At 39.7% G+C, this 16,775-nt stretch overlaps 1 protein-coding gene across 3 annotated transcripts in view; it reads right to left on the bottom strand.

Annotated features, from left to right (window-relative positions):
• GTF2I (general transcription factor IIi) overlaps window positions 1–16,775 on the bottom strand; it is a 104,704-nt gene that overhangs the window by 68,370 nt on the left and 19,559 nt on the right. For all 3 annotated transcript variants that reach the window (XM_032129557.1, XM_032129555.1, XM_032129558.1), the window contains exons 3-7: window positions 16,521–16,626; window positions 15,371–15,509; window positions 1,450–1,584; window positions 899–1,082; window positions 689–717 (exon numbers count right to left, since the gene is read on the bottom strand). In XM_032129557.1, coding sequence (XP_031985448.1) covers window positions 689–717; window positions 899–1,082; window positions 1,450–1,584; window positions 15,371–15,509; window positions 16,521–16,626 — 593 coding nt within the window. The remainder of the gene's footprint in view (window positions 1–688; window positions 718–898; window positions 1,083–1,449; window positions 1,585–15,370; window positions 15,510–16,520; window positions 16,627–16,775) is intronic.

Below are 16,775 nucleotides of genomic sequence, written 5' to 3'. Positions count from 1 at the left end.
TCAACTTCTAGCTCTTTCACCTAAGAAATTAAACATTTCCTTTTTGACAACATTCCTACAGAGATTGCTTCATCATTTTCATAAAACAAATCCTCACACTTAAGCATTTAGCAAGTAAAGCACCATGATACTGTGAAAGGAACAGGAGAAGGGACTTCTCCTAAGCTAGAAGTGAATCTTTGTAGAGTTCTACAAAATTCACTCTAGCTCAGAATTTTTAATATATAGAGGCTTTCATAGGAACTACAACACCTAGCCACTTCAGAAGAGTAAATTACTTTTTAAAATGAGATATAAATGCCAAAATCAGCTGGGTAGTGGAACACAAGCACTGGAAAGTCTTGGCATTTTCTAAAAACCGAACGCAGTCCTTCATAAGTTCACTTCTCCATCTCCTAGGATACGATACAGTTCACATTAAATTTAAATTCAGTATAAGGATGAAGAATGAAATAGAATGAACTTAATCAATACAAAGAATAAACAGAATGAATGTCATCTCTAACGAGTTGTTCCTGGCAGAACGCATAAAGGAAAGCATTATAGCTCCATAAGTAACGCAACTCACGGTCTAGAAATTTCTGCATAGTTTGCCACTTTATTGACATGACCAAATGTTCTATGTATATTGCTATCTAAACTCAAATTCCAATCTTTTTCTGTTTAGTCTGAATAAACATTAACCTACCTATGTGTTTCTTCGGTTCTAGGAAAGACCTGTGTTTAAATATGGAAAGAAAAACTCAGTTTTAGCAAAGACATTGTTAATTACTTTGTAGTGTACATTACAGAGAGCATTCCTGGTTAAGAGAAACAGTCTGCAATGTATTTAATTAAAAATTAAATTTGATTTTACTTAAGTACAAAACCAAGTTGGACAAGAAAGAGAGCAAATAACCTGTTGATACTAAATGAGATCTCTGACTTATTGTCCAAAATCCATTTCAGGGTAGAAATATCATAATTTGATGGATGTTTTAATGCGAGTCCTTCGGGCAGGCCCTGCACTATCACAGCAGAATGGTCCCTCTGAATCTCTTCGTATGGCACAGGTACCACCGTTGACTTTCCTAAAGCTTTACCTAGAAAAAAAAGAGGAGGTTGTTTTGACGTCAAGACTGCTGAAGTTAGCAAAAGGATGAGCCCCTCATAAAACTTTGTAACTTTGGCTAGGACTGGAGCAAAAGCAAGTGCGGATGCAAATCTTCTCAGGAAACTAAGTAGTGCTGGCACTAATAGGCACTGTGCAATAATCTCAAATCACATCCCACAAAACACATCAAGTAGAAAACTAACCACTATGTGTGCATTTTTAAGAAACAGCTACTCAAAGTTTCTAAAAATAGCAGTGTAGTTAGAAGGCTACGATCATGGAGTTTTTTTCCTCCAAACTGGAATAAAAAATTTAGAAATCTAGAACAGCTCTTCAGAAGAATTTAAAGCACCCACCATAGCAAAAGCAGAAAAAGTCCTCCACGGACTTCCTAAGAGCCTCCAGCTCCACAGTATCCACCGTCTGTCTGTTTACAGGGGGTGTAGTCTTCGTTTTCTGCAGTTCTGCAGCCCTGTCCTCTTCTGGAACACCTGGCAGTTATTTATAAAAATAAGACAGACATAAAATAGTAAGTTATTAGAAGTGCCTAGTCCCTCCACTTTAGACTAGAGATTCTCAAAAAGGAATCCTGCCGGAAAATTTTAAGAATTTACTTATCTTAGAAGTAAATGCACATATCTATGTACATAAGCAATGAGCAAATATAAATTTACACCAGAATTATTATATCCTCCCTACAATCTTTGCAAATATCACCCCCTGAAGAATATGAATGACAAATTAAGAAACACATCCCAAGGAGGCTTTTTTGGGCATGAAGAGGTAGAAAACACTACTAATCTCAGGAGAGGATAATACAGTAAAAACAAAATACTAAACTGCCAAGAAAAGAAGGACCAACAGAGTCACCAGGAGAATGGTAAAACACCAGTGTGAAGGGTCCTATAGCTCTCTAATGCTGTGCATGACGTCTTATGCAGCAGTTCTGTCATGTCCTGGTTTATTTATTCTGTATGTGCTTCGCAGAATATTTTACAGAAGGGATCTGACTTTTGCCACAACAGTTCATGTCTCTTTCAAAGGACATTAAAAGTACACACCTCTTACTGCTGAATAAGAGGAGTTGCAAACAAGCCATCATCACGCAAAATAGAGAAGATTTCAGCCCTACATCTTGTTCTAGTCTCTGAGCAAAATTAACTGCAAAAGGACTGAGGGAGTAAGAACACTTCCAGTATTAAAAAGCAAACAGAAGAGACGGTTTCAGGTGGCAGGCCTCCTTTCTCATCATTCAATTCTTGCTAAGATTTACTGAGAATCACTCAGCAAAACCAGAGGCAAACAACAGAGATATGCTTGCCTACCTGGAAGGAAAGGCAAGGGAGATCTGTGTTCCTTTGTGCAAGAGCATGATCAGTGCTGAAGCTGTGTCATGACTTCACCACGAGCCAGCACAGCAGTAAGCCTGAAACACTGCGATGTGCATCACCAGGACTGCTGGCACCAGAATTCTACACTGACACAAGAAAACAAACATCAGTTTGAACAACTGATTACAAATGGGCTGTGAAATGAGCTGAAGCAGCAATGCTTTTAGTAAAACCACATTTATCGTCTTAAAAACTCGTATCTTCACTTCAAAGAGAACCTTGTCCTTCCTCTACAGATGACACATCTGCTTCTTGCCCTGGGAACCCACCTCCAATGCGACATTTAGCTTGCCAGCTCTTCAGGCCTGAAACTTTTGCTTTCTCTGCAGTTATGACAGAGCCTACCAGAACACGAAAAATAATGCAAAACTGGGATATTGTTATATACCTGCAACACAGGTGCTTAATCAATGACAGCTTTTAAGATATGCCCATGGAGTTGGGATAAGAGACATCGGAGACATCAGCTTCCATTTACAGCTACATCTAATGTAGCTTTTTGAGTGGGATTTTTTCCCATGTAAGAAACTGATTCACTGAAAATGCTTTTATTGCCAGCAGCTTCAGAAAGTGTACCCACACTTTCTAAAATAATAAACAAACCAAAATTAAGATGACAACACTGCCCACTTCATATGAAAATGAAAAGTAGACAGAAAGATAAAGGATTTTTTTTCTTATATAGAAGACAAACCCTTACTGGTTTTTTTTATTACATGATCTTTAAGCATTTTCTTAAGATCACATTATGCATCTGCCTCCCTAATCTCTCCCACATTCGTTGGCTGATTTTAATCAAGACTCACAAACAAGATCAAGTTTCAAACACAGCAAGATTTGTAACAGCCCTGCACAGTTGATCAAACCTAGCAGGCATTCACCCCTCCTGGCACTACCGATGGACATACGAATCCTTGGAGGTTACACAACTTCACAGGCTCTTCCAAAGCCCTTGCCACAATTACTGGAGCCCCAAGCAGGATTCAGGCTATATTTGGGAGGGGATGCCTAGGACATATGCAACAAGATCTGCTGTGGAAGAGGGATGAGGGGGCTGTATTTACATGGTAAATGGCTCACGAAGAGGAACAAATGCTTATATGGTGAAAGAATAGCATTCTGCTCAGTTGTGAGCATCCTGCAGAATTAGTCTCACTGCTCTTCTGCATTCAGCAGGATTACAACTGCACAACTCCCAACAACCCTCATTTTGGATTGAGAGTCAAGATATTCTTAAGTGCCTCTTATCTTCTTCTACTATCCAGGTGTTTTGTTTATTCAGAATATCCTTCCCTCCAGATCTGACAATCCAGCATACCACTTAGCTGGAAAAGGAATCTCCCAGCTGTCCCCATTCCTCTAAAACAGAGAGCTGTGTTGGGAGGAGGCAGGCTGCATTTCTCCTGCTGAGCAGAGAATGCCCTGCTGGGTCACACTGCAGACAAGCAACAAATCCAGCACTGTCCTCATCTCACCAAAGAATAAGAAACAAATCAAACTTTAGCAGAAAAACAATTTACTTAACTGAAACTTCCTCAACAAAAAGACCTGAAGATGAGATGCTAAACAGAGAAAAGCTGGCACAATTTGGTATCTGAAGCTGATAGAACTCAGGACTCCTCTAGCAAAAGAGCTGTCAGTCCCATGGCAGTTAAGGCACCTTAAAACATCAGAAGGTTTTCAATCAGGTGGCTTTCAATCCCACAGGGAGAGAAAAACAAGAAGTAATTTTAAGAATATGAATGTGGCCCCTGCACAGGCACTCTGAGAGGTAACTTGAGAGCAACAACAATTTTGTGACACTGCTCATATACATATATTTCATTATTTGTGCTTAAGGAAAATCACTGCAATGAAAGAGGGAAAGTAAATGGGTGCATTTTGCTTTGGTTTATAATGTTATTCACCCAATCTTCCTGTGAGCTCTGTAAGGCCATCCAGCTTTACAGTCCATGAAACTGGAAAATATCCTCAAATTAAAGAAAAGTCATTTTATAATTATCAAAGGATTACTTGAACCAAACAAAAAGCAAATCACCTGAGGTAGAATTGTCTAGCCATGAAATTTCAAAAAGACTGGCTATCTACAGTAATTTTCTGTTTGTTGTCACCTCTGAGGGAACAAGATGTGTGGTTTCCATGGAAATGGGACTGAACTTTCCCCACAGGTTTTTAAACCGGCTGTTAACTTCACACCCCTTAGCTGGCTAGGCAGAGACAGAACATTAAAGGTTTGTGGCAATCAAGCCAGGCAACCTGGCTGGTACAAGTTACCCAGCTCTGAAACGACCCAAGAAAAACAGCAAGGAGCTCTGAGTTAGGCAGGGCATGGCTAGAGCTAAGGGTGCTGAAAAGGCAGCCAAACTGGCACACCACATGCAAGAGTCTCTGTTCTTAACACATCTACAGGTAAGAGAGGCAGATGACGGTATGTCATAGGTTAGCAAGCATAGTCCCAGAAGGGACGTCCTTGCTAAGGGGTGCTTACAGTTTCCTCTGGGAACTGATAGAACCTATCAGCTGGCCAGTTTGAATATGGACAATTCTCTAAGCCACTTAAAGTTGTGATCACCTCTGTGATCCACATTTAAGAATAGGCAAACTCCCCCTCCAAGCTCTCTCTCGTTTCCAGTGCTGGGACAGGTGGCTGCAGGCCCCGTGTGGGGGCCAGCGGGCCCAGCCCAGGCCCTGCTTGGGCCAGGCCGGGCCGGGCCACGGCCATCCTGAATCCATGGACCTGTTCCAGCCGTGGAACCCCCCCCACTGCCTTGCCGTGGGCAGCCGGAGCGGCTCGGCTCTCCCCCCTCTCCACTGCGATAAGAAAAATTCAACATTCCAGCTGCAAAGCTGCAAGGCCGAGGTGAGATTAACACTTTTATTACTGTGAAGAGCTGAAAACCTGAGGGAAGAGAGAGAAGAGATGCTTAAAGCTAAAATTCTGTTGTGAAGCTATGATATATCAGAGTATCCTGTTGCAATTTCATGAAGATCTGGGGGGTGGAGTGTTCAACTCGTAAGCAAAAGCACCTGCGCTGAGATAGGCAGATGCTGACGCAGCTGTAATTTCATGAGAAGTTTGGACAGGGAGAGATGGACCAGATGAGGACTTTTGCTCCAAACGGGAAAGGAGAAAACCTCAGTTCCTAGAGATGCTCCCAGAGATAGTCCTAAAGGTGAAGATGATGAAGACCCTTTGCTCCCAGGGAAGGAGAAGGGCCTCTGTTTTTGTTTCTGAACAGCTCAACCTTAAAATTGTACCCCAAAAAACTTCAAGAGTGGACCCTCGGAAGCAGTTGCGGGAAAAGCTGCAAGTCGGGGGAAAGGACTCACACGCAGGCAGAGAGACTCCTCTTCCTAAATGGACTGAACAATATTTGGAAGTGGGCGGCTGTCTCGTTGTGATAATGTTTTCATAGCATGAGCAAGAAGAGACTTCTCTTTCTAAATGGACTGAACAAGGTTATTATGGAAGTGGTAAACAGACTGAACATCTTAAGGGTTGTCTTTTCACATTGTCAGTGGGAGAAGGGAGGAAGGTGGGAGGAGGAGGAGAGTTCTGAAGGTGGTATAATTTTTTTTCTCTTTTAGGTCTGTTAATAAACTTCTTTATATTCTTTCAAGTTTGGTGCCTGTTTTGCATTTCTCCTAATTCTTATCTCACAGCAGATAAACAGTAATGAGTATTTTAGACCAAACCACTACACGGTAGCAGAGGAAGCACCCTCAAGGAAGGGAGGTGATAGCAAAACCAGACAGAAAATTAACTTTCTAACACAATCTGAAGTACTAGAAAGCAGGCATTCTTTATTACAGCACTGGACACACTCAGGATATCTCTTCTAATCAAATGTGTGTCCTAAAACTTTACAACAGGATATGTATTCCATCATGCTCATACATACTTATTACAACGTACTTCCTAGATAATACCACTTTTCCTAGAACTAATTCATGCATTTGCCTCCTGCTGGAAGTCTTTTAATGGTCCTAGAGAGTCATCTAAAGGGGTCTCTGGTGGTAGTATTCACTGAGTGCCACCAATGCTATAGATGACCTTGCCTTGAATTTTTCTTTAGGCATGTGCTGCTGCTTCTTGCTACGTAACTTAGTCAAAAAAGCCACTATGTTCCTCATTATCTGTTTCTCCACTGGTTCCAGCTGCATTTATCATCCTGTGTGCATTCTTTTATCTCTTTTTGCTAGCTAGTCTATAAGCTCTATCTAGCAACTTTAGCAGACCTGAAAGTTTCTATTCTCTGTGCTATCTATCAGAGGCAAAATAACTTGTGTCTAACTATGTCACAGAAGTTTTGAAAATGCGAGTTTCTTTTTATTTTGACAACTTGGGAAAAGGGGTGAACTGACTCATAAATCATGAGAAATTACCAATAATGTAAAACTTCACAAAAGCAGATTAATTCAACCCTAATGCCATGAGAAAGTGTTTGCAAAGCATGCAAAAAATGCATGGCTAGCTGAGCTGGCCATCATCCACTTCACGTAAAACCCTTTTATCAATCCAGGAACTTGGGGAAAAAAGAAGGGAAACTGGTAGAAAATGGAGAGTATAGCAGGTCACAAGGTAAAGCTAAATGATAGGAAAATTATTTCCATGTCTTTCACAAACACCTAGACATCACAAAGATCTAGGAGGAACAGGAGGAGCAGGAGGAGGAGGAGAATGAGTTCAGATAAGGAACACATGATATATGAAAAATATGTACCACAGAAACTACCTTATTTGCATTGCAAAAGGTTAGGCGAAAGGGGATTGCAAGCTGAACCATTTAAGTGAGCTCAAATGGAGACAACAATGGCAAAAAACCCCCCAGGTCTTACAGTAAGAAAGACAGGGATGATTGCTTCAGATTTTACTTTTATTACTTGCAACTGCTTGGTGAGTGCTAGGAATGTTATCTTTAAACTAATTTCTAAGTACGTGATTTATTAGGAATAAACTGGTCACATCTTTAAGTGTAGGTGATTTAACTCATAGCAGCACTTCTGCAAATACAAAACAGAAAGTGACTGAAAATCCAAAAAGGTTTAGGTTAATACAGTTCAGCTAATTTATCAAGCAGTTACAAACTGCAACAGAAAAATTCTCCCCAAAAGCTAGGGGTGGGACAGAAACAGATGCAAAGTATGAACTACTGCTTCCAACAAACAGAGTACAATGTAAGTAACATGGAGAAAACACAATCCTAAAGTGTTGGTGGCAGACACAATGTCTGTAGAAAAGTGTCCCTGCTTTCCAGTAAGAACATCTGAAGCTTCATGTTTTTTCCACAGAATCACAGAATTAACTAGTTTGGAAAAGACCTTTGAGATCATTGAGGATTATTTTAATGAATAAACAAAGATATCCTTATATACCTTGTGCACACCTCTCCCTAGAAAAAAAGATTAGGAAACCATTCCCTAATTGACCCCAAACAGAGACAGGCAGGTTAGCATTAACACATCACTAAACAGGCAGGATGCAACCTCGCTCAGGTAATGTTAAAAGGACAAGAGAACAATCACATGATCCCTTCCACCAGAAGAGATGCCTGGTCTTAACTCCCAAGTGACAGACATGGCAGGAATAAATACCTCATGTCTGCCAGTACAGTAAGTCTGGGCAATGGTGGCAAGCCACAGTCAGAGTGGCCAGGAGCAGCCACCTGTCTCTGCTGGTCTGGCCACTGGGAGAAGCATAAGTTATTCCAAGTTATCCGTTGCCAAAAGGGAAGTGAAAACTCAGGAACAAAACTGAGAGCCACAGCTGAGTTAAGTTCCTATTAACAGTGACTGGGAAGAGCCTGTTCCGGCAGATACTCAAAAAAAATACTCAGCAGACGTTGTTTTAAAAGCTAAAGCAAGAATCACAGATACAGTCCCCATTTGCATTAAATAGGTAGCAGATCAGTGACATCATACATACATGCAAGTCCACCAGTGTTTTGTCAGCATTAATCCTCTGCCTGGCTCTTATTATTTTTCTTTGATTTACTATTTATATCTACAATTCAATGATTCCTTTATCTTCCAAAATATTCTGTAGCTTCAGGAGCATAAACACCACAGAAATCTCTGCTGGCCACAGAATACTTCAAGGCCAGAGACAATGACTGTGGGAAATCAGTTTCCACACTGGCACATGATCTTCAAAAAAACCTGGTATCTTTAAACTAGCTTCATTAGTATCAAGGGATTAGGCTCTGAGCAATATAAAAAGATGTCAGCTAGCTCCAGAATGGTATTTTCACTATAATACCATAGCACATAATCTGAGACAAAGACAATGATGAACACTGTCCTTTAGACATAATGTGAACAAACACAATCAATGGCCGTTAGACCCACTAACAACCTCTGTTATTAGAGTAATACTTGAAAAGGTATTAGGCTGCTTCCATATAGGTCAGGGGATTCAGTCTCTGCTCAGTTTCAAATCTGAGACATCCTGCTTTAGAGCTGAAAAGCTAAACACACCATTTAGATACGGTTTCTATATTACTACAGGCATGACAAGACAGTGCATAATCACAGGTAATCATAACAGCAAGGAAGAAGCAAATCAAATATATTAATACTTTATTGACATCATTACTGCAGCATCCAAATAAAGTATGATAGAAAGACTACATCCAGACTAGCAGAACAGTACTCACACTAACTAGCAAGCTACAGTGTTGGGGGCTATCTGAACAGATTTCAAATACATTTTTCATCACTAGTTTAAAGTTAACATAGAGCTACTGAATTAATATAAAGGTTCATGCTACTGTAGCTTGACTCCCACCTACCAGATTCTAAACCCCAGATCTCTGCATGATGCTCTCTGGTCTGCAGTACCACAGTCTGTTCAGCACTGCTTATGGTGAATGTACATACATGATACACAGGCAGGATCAAAACGTAAATAGCTTCATCCATTAGAAAAATGAAAGAAGCCAGCAGGACATGCCAATTAGAGCTTCATCGTGGGAAAATTTATATTTATACCAATAGGTTATACACTTCACTGAGCTTTGGTTAGAAAATACTGAAGTCATGTATTTCTGTACCTGTGTTTTAGATACTACCACCTACAAAGAAAACACAGTTACAAACAAAAATACTGATTTATGAGCTATTTAGATGCCTATAACTAGATGTCACACTGACTTTCAGAAGCCCTGTTCTAGATTTTTAGGTACCTAAGTTGTTTTGTACATCTGGCCCTGTTGCTAGCATTGCTTTTATTATTGCCAGTATTAGAACTAATTGCACCCAGTGTCATACAACAGAGAATATTAACAATTTTTTAAACCTCAATCACAAAAGAAGTATTGACTATTTTATTTCACAAAATACTTCTACTTTGGAAAAAACGTATTAGTCAGGCAACTTGGAGTACAGGCACATCTCATCAATTAGGACCAACCTGTGGGGATGAACAGCTGGGATGAAGTAGACTTCATGGTCTCCAGTGGAGGTGTGATGTAGAGACTGACTACTCAAAATCCCATTTGTATATCCTTATATACTAAAGAACTGCTCTACTGAGTCTTTTTGTGCATTTGAAACCTTCTTGGATATTAAGCTAAAAAGTTCATTCTCCAGAGAGATCATGCACAGTGAACAGCAGCTTCTTTGGAAGTCAAAACCTAAAGTGAGGACAATTACTGCAAAGCTATAACTACAGCTATGGAGTAGGAAGCCAGCATTCACATAGCAAGACACTAGACATGGTGTAACTTCAGTCAGAGACGCTTAGATCTCTCTAGAATATAGGGACAAGATACTACAAGACAAAAATGCCAATTTCAGGTATTCATTTGAAAATTACAACAGGCCAAAGTAGTCTCACAAGTAGTGAGACTCTCAAGTAGTTGCCAATCCTGTTAGAGACATGGTGGTTTTAAGTGTGTTTTGTTTTTTAAGCCAGTAAGATCTAGTCTTTCAAGGTTCTGGTTTTGTTTGCTTTTTCCATCCCACTTTAAACTGCTGAAGCATTACATTGCTTATAAAGACATAAAGGAGCACAATATCAGAATAAGAATTCCCCAGAAAACCTGATAGTTCTATTTTCTCAAAGGCCAGAAGGATTCAATGAGACAGAAGCCTAGCTGCAGATCTTCAAGCAGGTCCACAGTAGCCTAGTTTATGGGAAGAACCATTTTACTCGCCTGCAGATGATGGAGTACATCCAAAAGGAAACAGTAATTCACATACCAAAGAAACATACTGAGGAGCCAAAGCTGAGCAATCTTTCCCATAAAGTCTGTGGAGAATTGCATTCCATTCATTCATCCTGAGCAGGAGGAATGGCTGTGTTCATTAAAAACACCCAGATTCTGAGCACGCCTGAAGCTACAAGAAGTTCTCGCAACCTGTGGCTGGATGGACATGGAGGTACAGGCAAGAAGAGTGAAAGACCCTGGCCCAAAGTCTCTAGCAGGACTTGAAGTCAAACTCTGGCCCATACCAGATGCATTGTTAAGATCAGTGTGGAAACCCAAGGCCATCAGAAGAAAAATGAAGACTCCAAAAATAAATGACCTATCAACCAAGATGAACCACCTACAGGTACAAAAGATGGCCTCATCTCAGGCAAGTGAGCTCAAAGTTTTGGCACCACCGAAGAAAAGAGAGGCATGACTGGGAGAGCTGGCCAAAAGTCGCAGAGCCAGAATGATTAAGTTTCCCTGCAACCTACATATTAATGGTGTAGCAGCCAGTACCAGTGGAAATGCTAGCAGAGGCAACCAGGATTCTTGGAGAAGAATTGTCTCCCTGGCAGATGGGATGGAACACATAATTCTGGGTAAATATCTTTCAAAGTCCTGAACAGGTGACCAAAAAGGTGCTTCTGAGTCAGGAAGCTCTTCTGAAAGTTCCCTTCTAACAGGCAAATACAATCAGGGGAAAGTAAGGCTTCCTCTGGGTTTTGGGGTTTCTTTGGTTGTTTTATAAACTATCTCCAGCTCACGTTCAAATGAGAATGAATTCCACAGAGCCCAAGGGAAACTGCCACAATTACAAAGATGAACACATGAAGGGAACAGCGTTCTTCAGATACCCCAGGACTAAGTCACCTGCTCAGGACAGCTGATAACCCACAACTCCACAGCAATCCACAGATGACAGAGGCACTTCATCTTGCCAAGGCCATGTAAGAGGAACTGAGGACCACACAATACACTTTAGCAGGGGACAGCAACTAAAACAAAGAGGTACTGTTAGAGCAAGATGTGTATGATCTTGATTGCTTACAGCGCACAAGTATCTACACCTGTCCATGTGCTCAATATGAGCAGGTGCTCCAAGTACATGCTCTTTCAACACACAATTCCTTACACAGGCCTAGAATATCAGACACTGCAGGTTACCCAAATCACGTGTTCTGCATACAAGCACATTTAGTTCTAAACTGATTGAACCAGTCCATTTCACCGCAACATAGGGCTCACAGCCATCTTCATTAAGCAGAGCTCAGAAGAATACATTATCCGACTCAGTTTTAAATAATTAATGCCTGTTGAGTGGCTTTTCAACACTTATTACACAACCCATACTAAGATTTTTAAAAGCATTGTTATAATTAACTCCTAACACATTTTTTTAAGGTAACAAGGCAAACCAGATATGAGCAAGGCTCCTCCTTGCCCTGTGGCAAGGCGTTAGGGAATCCATGTGGGTGAAAGTCATCATGAATGAAAGCCACAGGAAACCAAACTCCAGTGCTGCTTCACTGAACTACTATTATTTTTATCAGTTCTGTACTGCTTAAAAGTGTACATGCTATTTCCTTCATAAACCTCATATATACATTTCATCAGTTTAGCCCACTAATTTATACTCACTAATTTAAAAAAAAAAAAGCTGCAGGTTTGAAGCCTGAGCCCCACAAATTCTGAAAACTTTTCATACGCTACTCAAATTAGGAGTTGGGAGCTGTGAGGAGCTGTGAAAAATGTGGAAATAAAGACTGGAGATATGTGCTGGCTTGCACAGTCAGATATAAGCAGAGGTGTGCTTAGTAACTAAACTTCTGTTTCCATATTTAAAGAAAAATGAAGATACCCACAAGTGAAGAGGGTATTCTCAATATTGTCATTACCATGTGCTCCAGAGACTGACATCACAGATGAATTTTTTAAGGTTTCATTCTAACAGCAACGTAAGAATCTCTTAGAAGCTTTTATTAGTCCTAAAGTAACAAGAAGGACTCAACTCTCACTTGTTAAAAATACAAAGAACTTTGTCCTTCCTGGATTCTTATGAAACACCTACTAAAATCTCAACTACCACTGCCTATTGCTCACTTTCATACTGAACTGAAGAAACACGGTTCAAGAGGAAAGGAACTGTTGCCTCCACAGCTCTACATTTTAGACCAAAAGATATTATACTATAAATTTCATCAAGACTTCAAAGCTGTCAAAGGCAGTGATGGAATCAGCATCACCAGGAATATGTAATGCTATTATTTCTAAAAATTGTTGTTCTGAAGTAATGTTTTTTGGAATTATCAACATCTTTGTCAGGACGGAAGAAAACTACTTCCAGCATCAAGATTCCCCTGAAAGCATGGGAGATGTGCACTTTGTGAAACCATGAAAGCAATGACTGACATTAGTTGACCTTGTTCACACAGATCTACAGCATAATGTTCAGCAAGAATCATAATGAAAACACTGTTTTCGAAGTTAATACTGTTTAATCTTATCAGCCTGACAGTACAAAAACACAGCCCAAGAACGAGTATCTTGTAACTGGAATAAAGCAAAAGCTGAGGATTATCAAAACTAATGTAGGACTTAAACACAGGCATGCATCTACAGAAACCACATCTCATACAGCCAAACACAAGCATGGATGAGAAGCCAGTGCTTCCCACAGTACAAAATCTGAAAGAGAGATCTAGCCAGAAGATCAAACAGCAAATCTCCATAATTTCAAACTCCTTACTAATAGATGTGTCCAGTACACAAAGGCCCTGTTATATCAGGGCCCATGATAGCACTGTACTGGTAATAAAACATAGTACCTAGGATGTCAGGGAAGGCCTTTAGGCAACAAAAACAGAACAAAAAAAGAAATCAGGTGCAAAACTGAACTCCTGCCCCAGTACTCAGATAGCAGTTTTCACAAAGAGCAGTATTAGAAGATCGTCCCTGTAAAAAAATGCGAAAAAAAAAAAACAAAAAGAAAAGGATTCATCTTATACTTGATTCCTCAATCAGGTTGCAATTCTACATTTTGATATCAGTGATCTGTTACAACCCAACATCATGGTGACTTTCATTTGAGTAAGTATGTGCACAGAAAGTCACTGTCCATACCAGTAGGACAGTGACAAAAAAACCTAGAGCCCTACCACAAACAACCGACCTTGAGACAGAGCCTCCAAGAGAATTTTACCTAGCAGCAAAAGCATTTTTGTGAGTAAGTCTTTCTGTTACAGACAAAACATAGTTGCTTTCCAAGCAGTATTTAACTTGACAACAACTTGACAGTTGTTTTTAAACTCCTCCTCAGACTGATTCTTCTATCATACCCGTCCTGGGTTGCAGTGTATTCTATTACCATCCTCATGAGCTGTTGAAATCAGGTGGGGCAGCTTCCTTGCTTCCTGCCTCCAGACTATCTTTTGTTAATGAGCCCAGCAATGCCCTGCCACATAACTCATCATCCCATTATGAGATGCTCCACCCAGAGGGAGGAACCAAGCATTCCATCCTGGCTATAATCTGAGATTCTGAACACCTGAGATAACCTTTCCACTAGATTCCCAGAGGACAGGAGCTACATAGCCACCTTCTGAGGAAGAGCAGCCCCTTTTTACAGGATCACTGCTTTGACAGAACCACATCCATCACTTCAGGAGGACCGCAGCCACCATTTTATCGGACTGGCACCACCACCCTGACTAACAGGGTGCCAGGTTGTATCCTGACTCTGTCAGTTTAACCCAGTGTTGTCTGCCTTTATTTTTTTTCCTTTTATTTCCCTATTAAATTGTTATTCTGACTTGATGCCTCCCACTAGTTTGTTTTCAAACTAGTACAATACCCCACCCTTGACCTGCATCTTCTCTCTTTCCCTAGGCAAATAAATGTACATTTTGTTATTCATTAGGCACTGTCCACCACCACCACATCCCTAAATGAGCACATCAATGCTCCCCCAAATAGTCACCGAATCTTTGAAACCTATCCCTAGAAGTACTGTCCTGTACTCAATGAATCAAGTTTTATGAACACAAAAGTTCCACTGTTTTACTGTAAAAATGAAATTAAACAAAAAGCACACCCTAGATGTACTTAAAGGAGTACAAAAGCAATGCAGGTGTAATTTTAAGTCATTACGGTACAGATGCATACTTCTGTCTACTAAATAAAAATGATATTAAAAAGCTACATGAAAAAATACTATTTTGTCAAAACTGTCCATCTGCTTTAGTAAGGCATGAAGTGATTTGAAGAACCAGGACCACCTGAGCTGACAGAAGTACTCCTCTACCTGTTCAGTGTTCTCCTCAGTCTTCCTGAGTGGAAAAAAAGTTTGGAGGAGGGGATACAAAGAAAAATTAACACACACTAGGAAATGCAGGATGTATTATAAGGGTGGACAGTCTAATACTTCTTACTGTACTAGTCTGTCACATTATCTAAGAAAAAATGAACATTTCCAGCCATTGTACAAATAACATTCCAAACAAGACCACTGTTACTGCTCACTTTTATGTTCCTAAACAGCTCAATTTGCCATAGCAAACATAATTATAGCATGCAGCAATGATAGACAGAATTTTGCTCCCCAAAATTATTAGTATTATTATACATATTACTATACATATATATACACACATTATGCAGCTTGTGACATACAAAAATGAAACATCAAAACTTACAGTATTCATTAAAATCCTTCTTAATATCTTCCCTAGAGTTGACAAAGGCTTTTCCTCTCTCAGTTCCAACTACAAAAACAGTTCTTTCATATACACCAATACAGGCAATTTCTGCCTTGGACTTGGCAAGTTCTTTACACTATAAAAAGAAAAAGAAAAGGCTTTTATTAGCATAGTTAAGATACAGTTAATAAAAATGTATGTGATATCATGTAAAACAACTACTATACTGCTGCCAACATCCACCCTTCAGAAGGTACTGTGAGCAACACAACATCAGCCAGCAGCAAAGCACAATTTACACATTTGGAAAGCTTCATCAGAAATATTAAACGCATTGTAGATGCATTAGCAAAATTAAGGCTTTGTATAGACTCAGAGATGCATTGGTTTTAATTAAAATGATTTATGACATTAATCCATGTTAAATTATCACTTCCATGTTAATCATACTGTCTTACTCCAACTTTCAACAAAGAAAAAGTGACACAAAGGCTTTAAGAACCAAATATATCCAATGGAATAAAAGACTTGCAATCTATTGTCTTGTAACTGTTCCACTCAAAGTCTCATTGCTAAAAAGAAAATGTTTGTTCTTGCTTATCATTAAAAAACTCCAATTTTAAAGAACCAAATTTTGACAGTGCCCCAACTTCAAGTAAACAGGACAGTCATTTCCACTCACAGCCCCAGCCAACCATAAACCCCACCACACAATTAAATAACTTCTACAAAACAGGTGATATGCCAACAAAAAGAAGTATTTTCTGAACAAGTTTTGTTGAGTTGGTACAGCAGCTAAGGACAAGGCATTAGCCTCAAAATGATTTATTCACTCTACATTTCATATGACAAAGACCAGAATACACTCTTGCCGTTCAACCATGCTGTACCTAAGCAATCAACAAATATTTCTCATTTTTTTATTTGACAAAATAATTTTTAAAACAACCACACCACAAGAAACAAGATTACTGTTAGCATGAATTATCCCAAGAAAAGATAGAGTTACAGCTGGTTGGACAACACACAATATGGTAAAGATACAACAATCCACCTTCCCTGCTGCCCAGTGGGAAGCGATATACTGGAGTAATCCTGCAAATACCAAGACAGATTTATGACACAGAAGCTTAACTTCTCTACTAACCACTGACTCAAGTCCTGATATGAGGAACGTAACCACCATTCTGCTTTCCAAGGATTCCTCATCATGGATGGACGTTGCTGGTGCAGTAGTTTGAGCCATTTTCCTCCTGTAAGACGAAAGGAAAAAACCTTTTCAGATACATACAACAGTGCAAGAAAATGAAAACCTCTCTTATGCAAGCAAAGAAAAAAATAAATTCAAAATCCCATAGAACACAGCTCACAACACACAAGCAACCAAATAAATAGGTAAACT

The sequence above is a fragment of the Corvus moneduloides genome, chromosome 20 (genome assembly GCF_009650955.1).
Source record: "Corvus moneduloides isolate bCorMon1 chromosome 20, bCorMon1.pri, whole genome shotgun sequence".
Lineage (NCBI taxonomy): Eukaryota > Metazoa > Chordata > Aves > Passeriformes > Corvidae > Corvus > Corvus moneduloides.
Note: the sequence above shows the minus strand (reverse complement) of the source record. Positions and strands in the feature narration are given on the sequence as shown.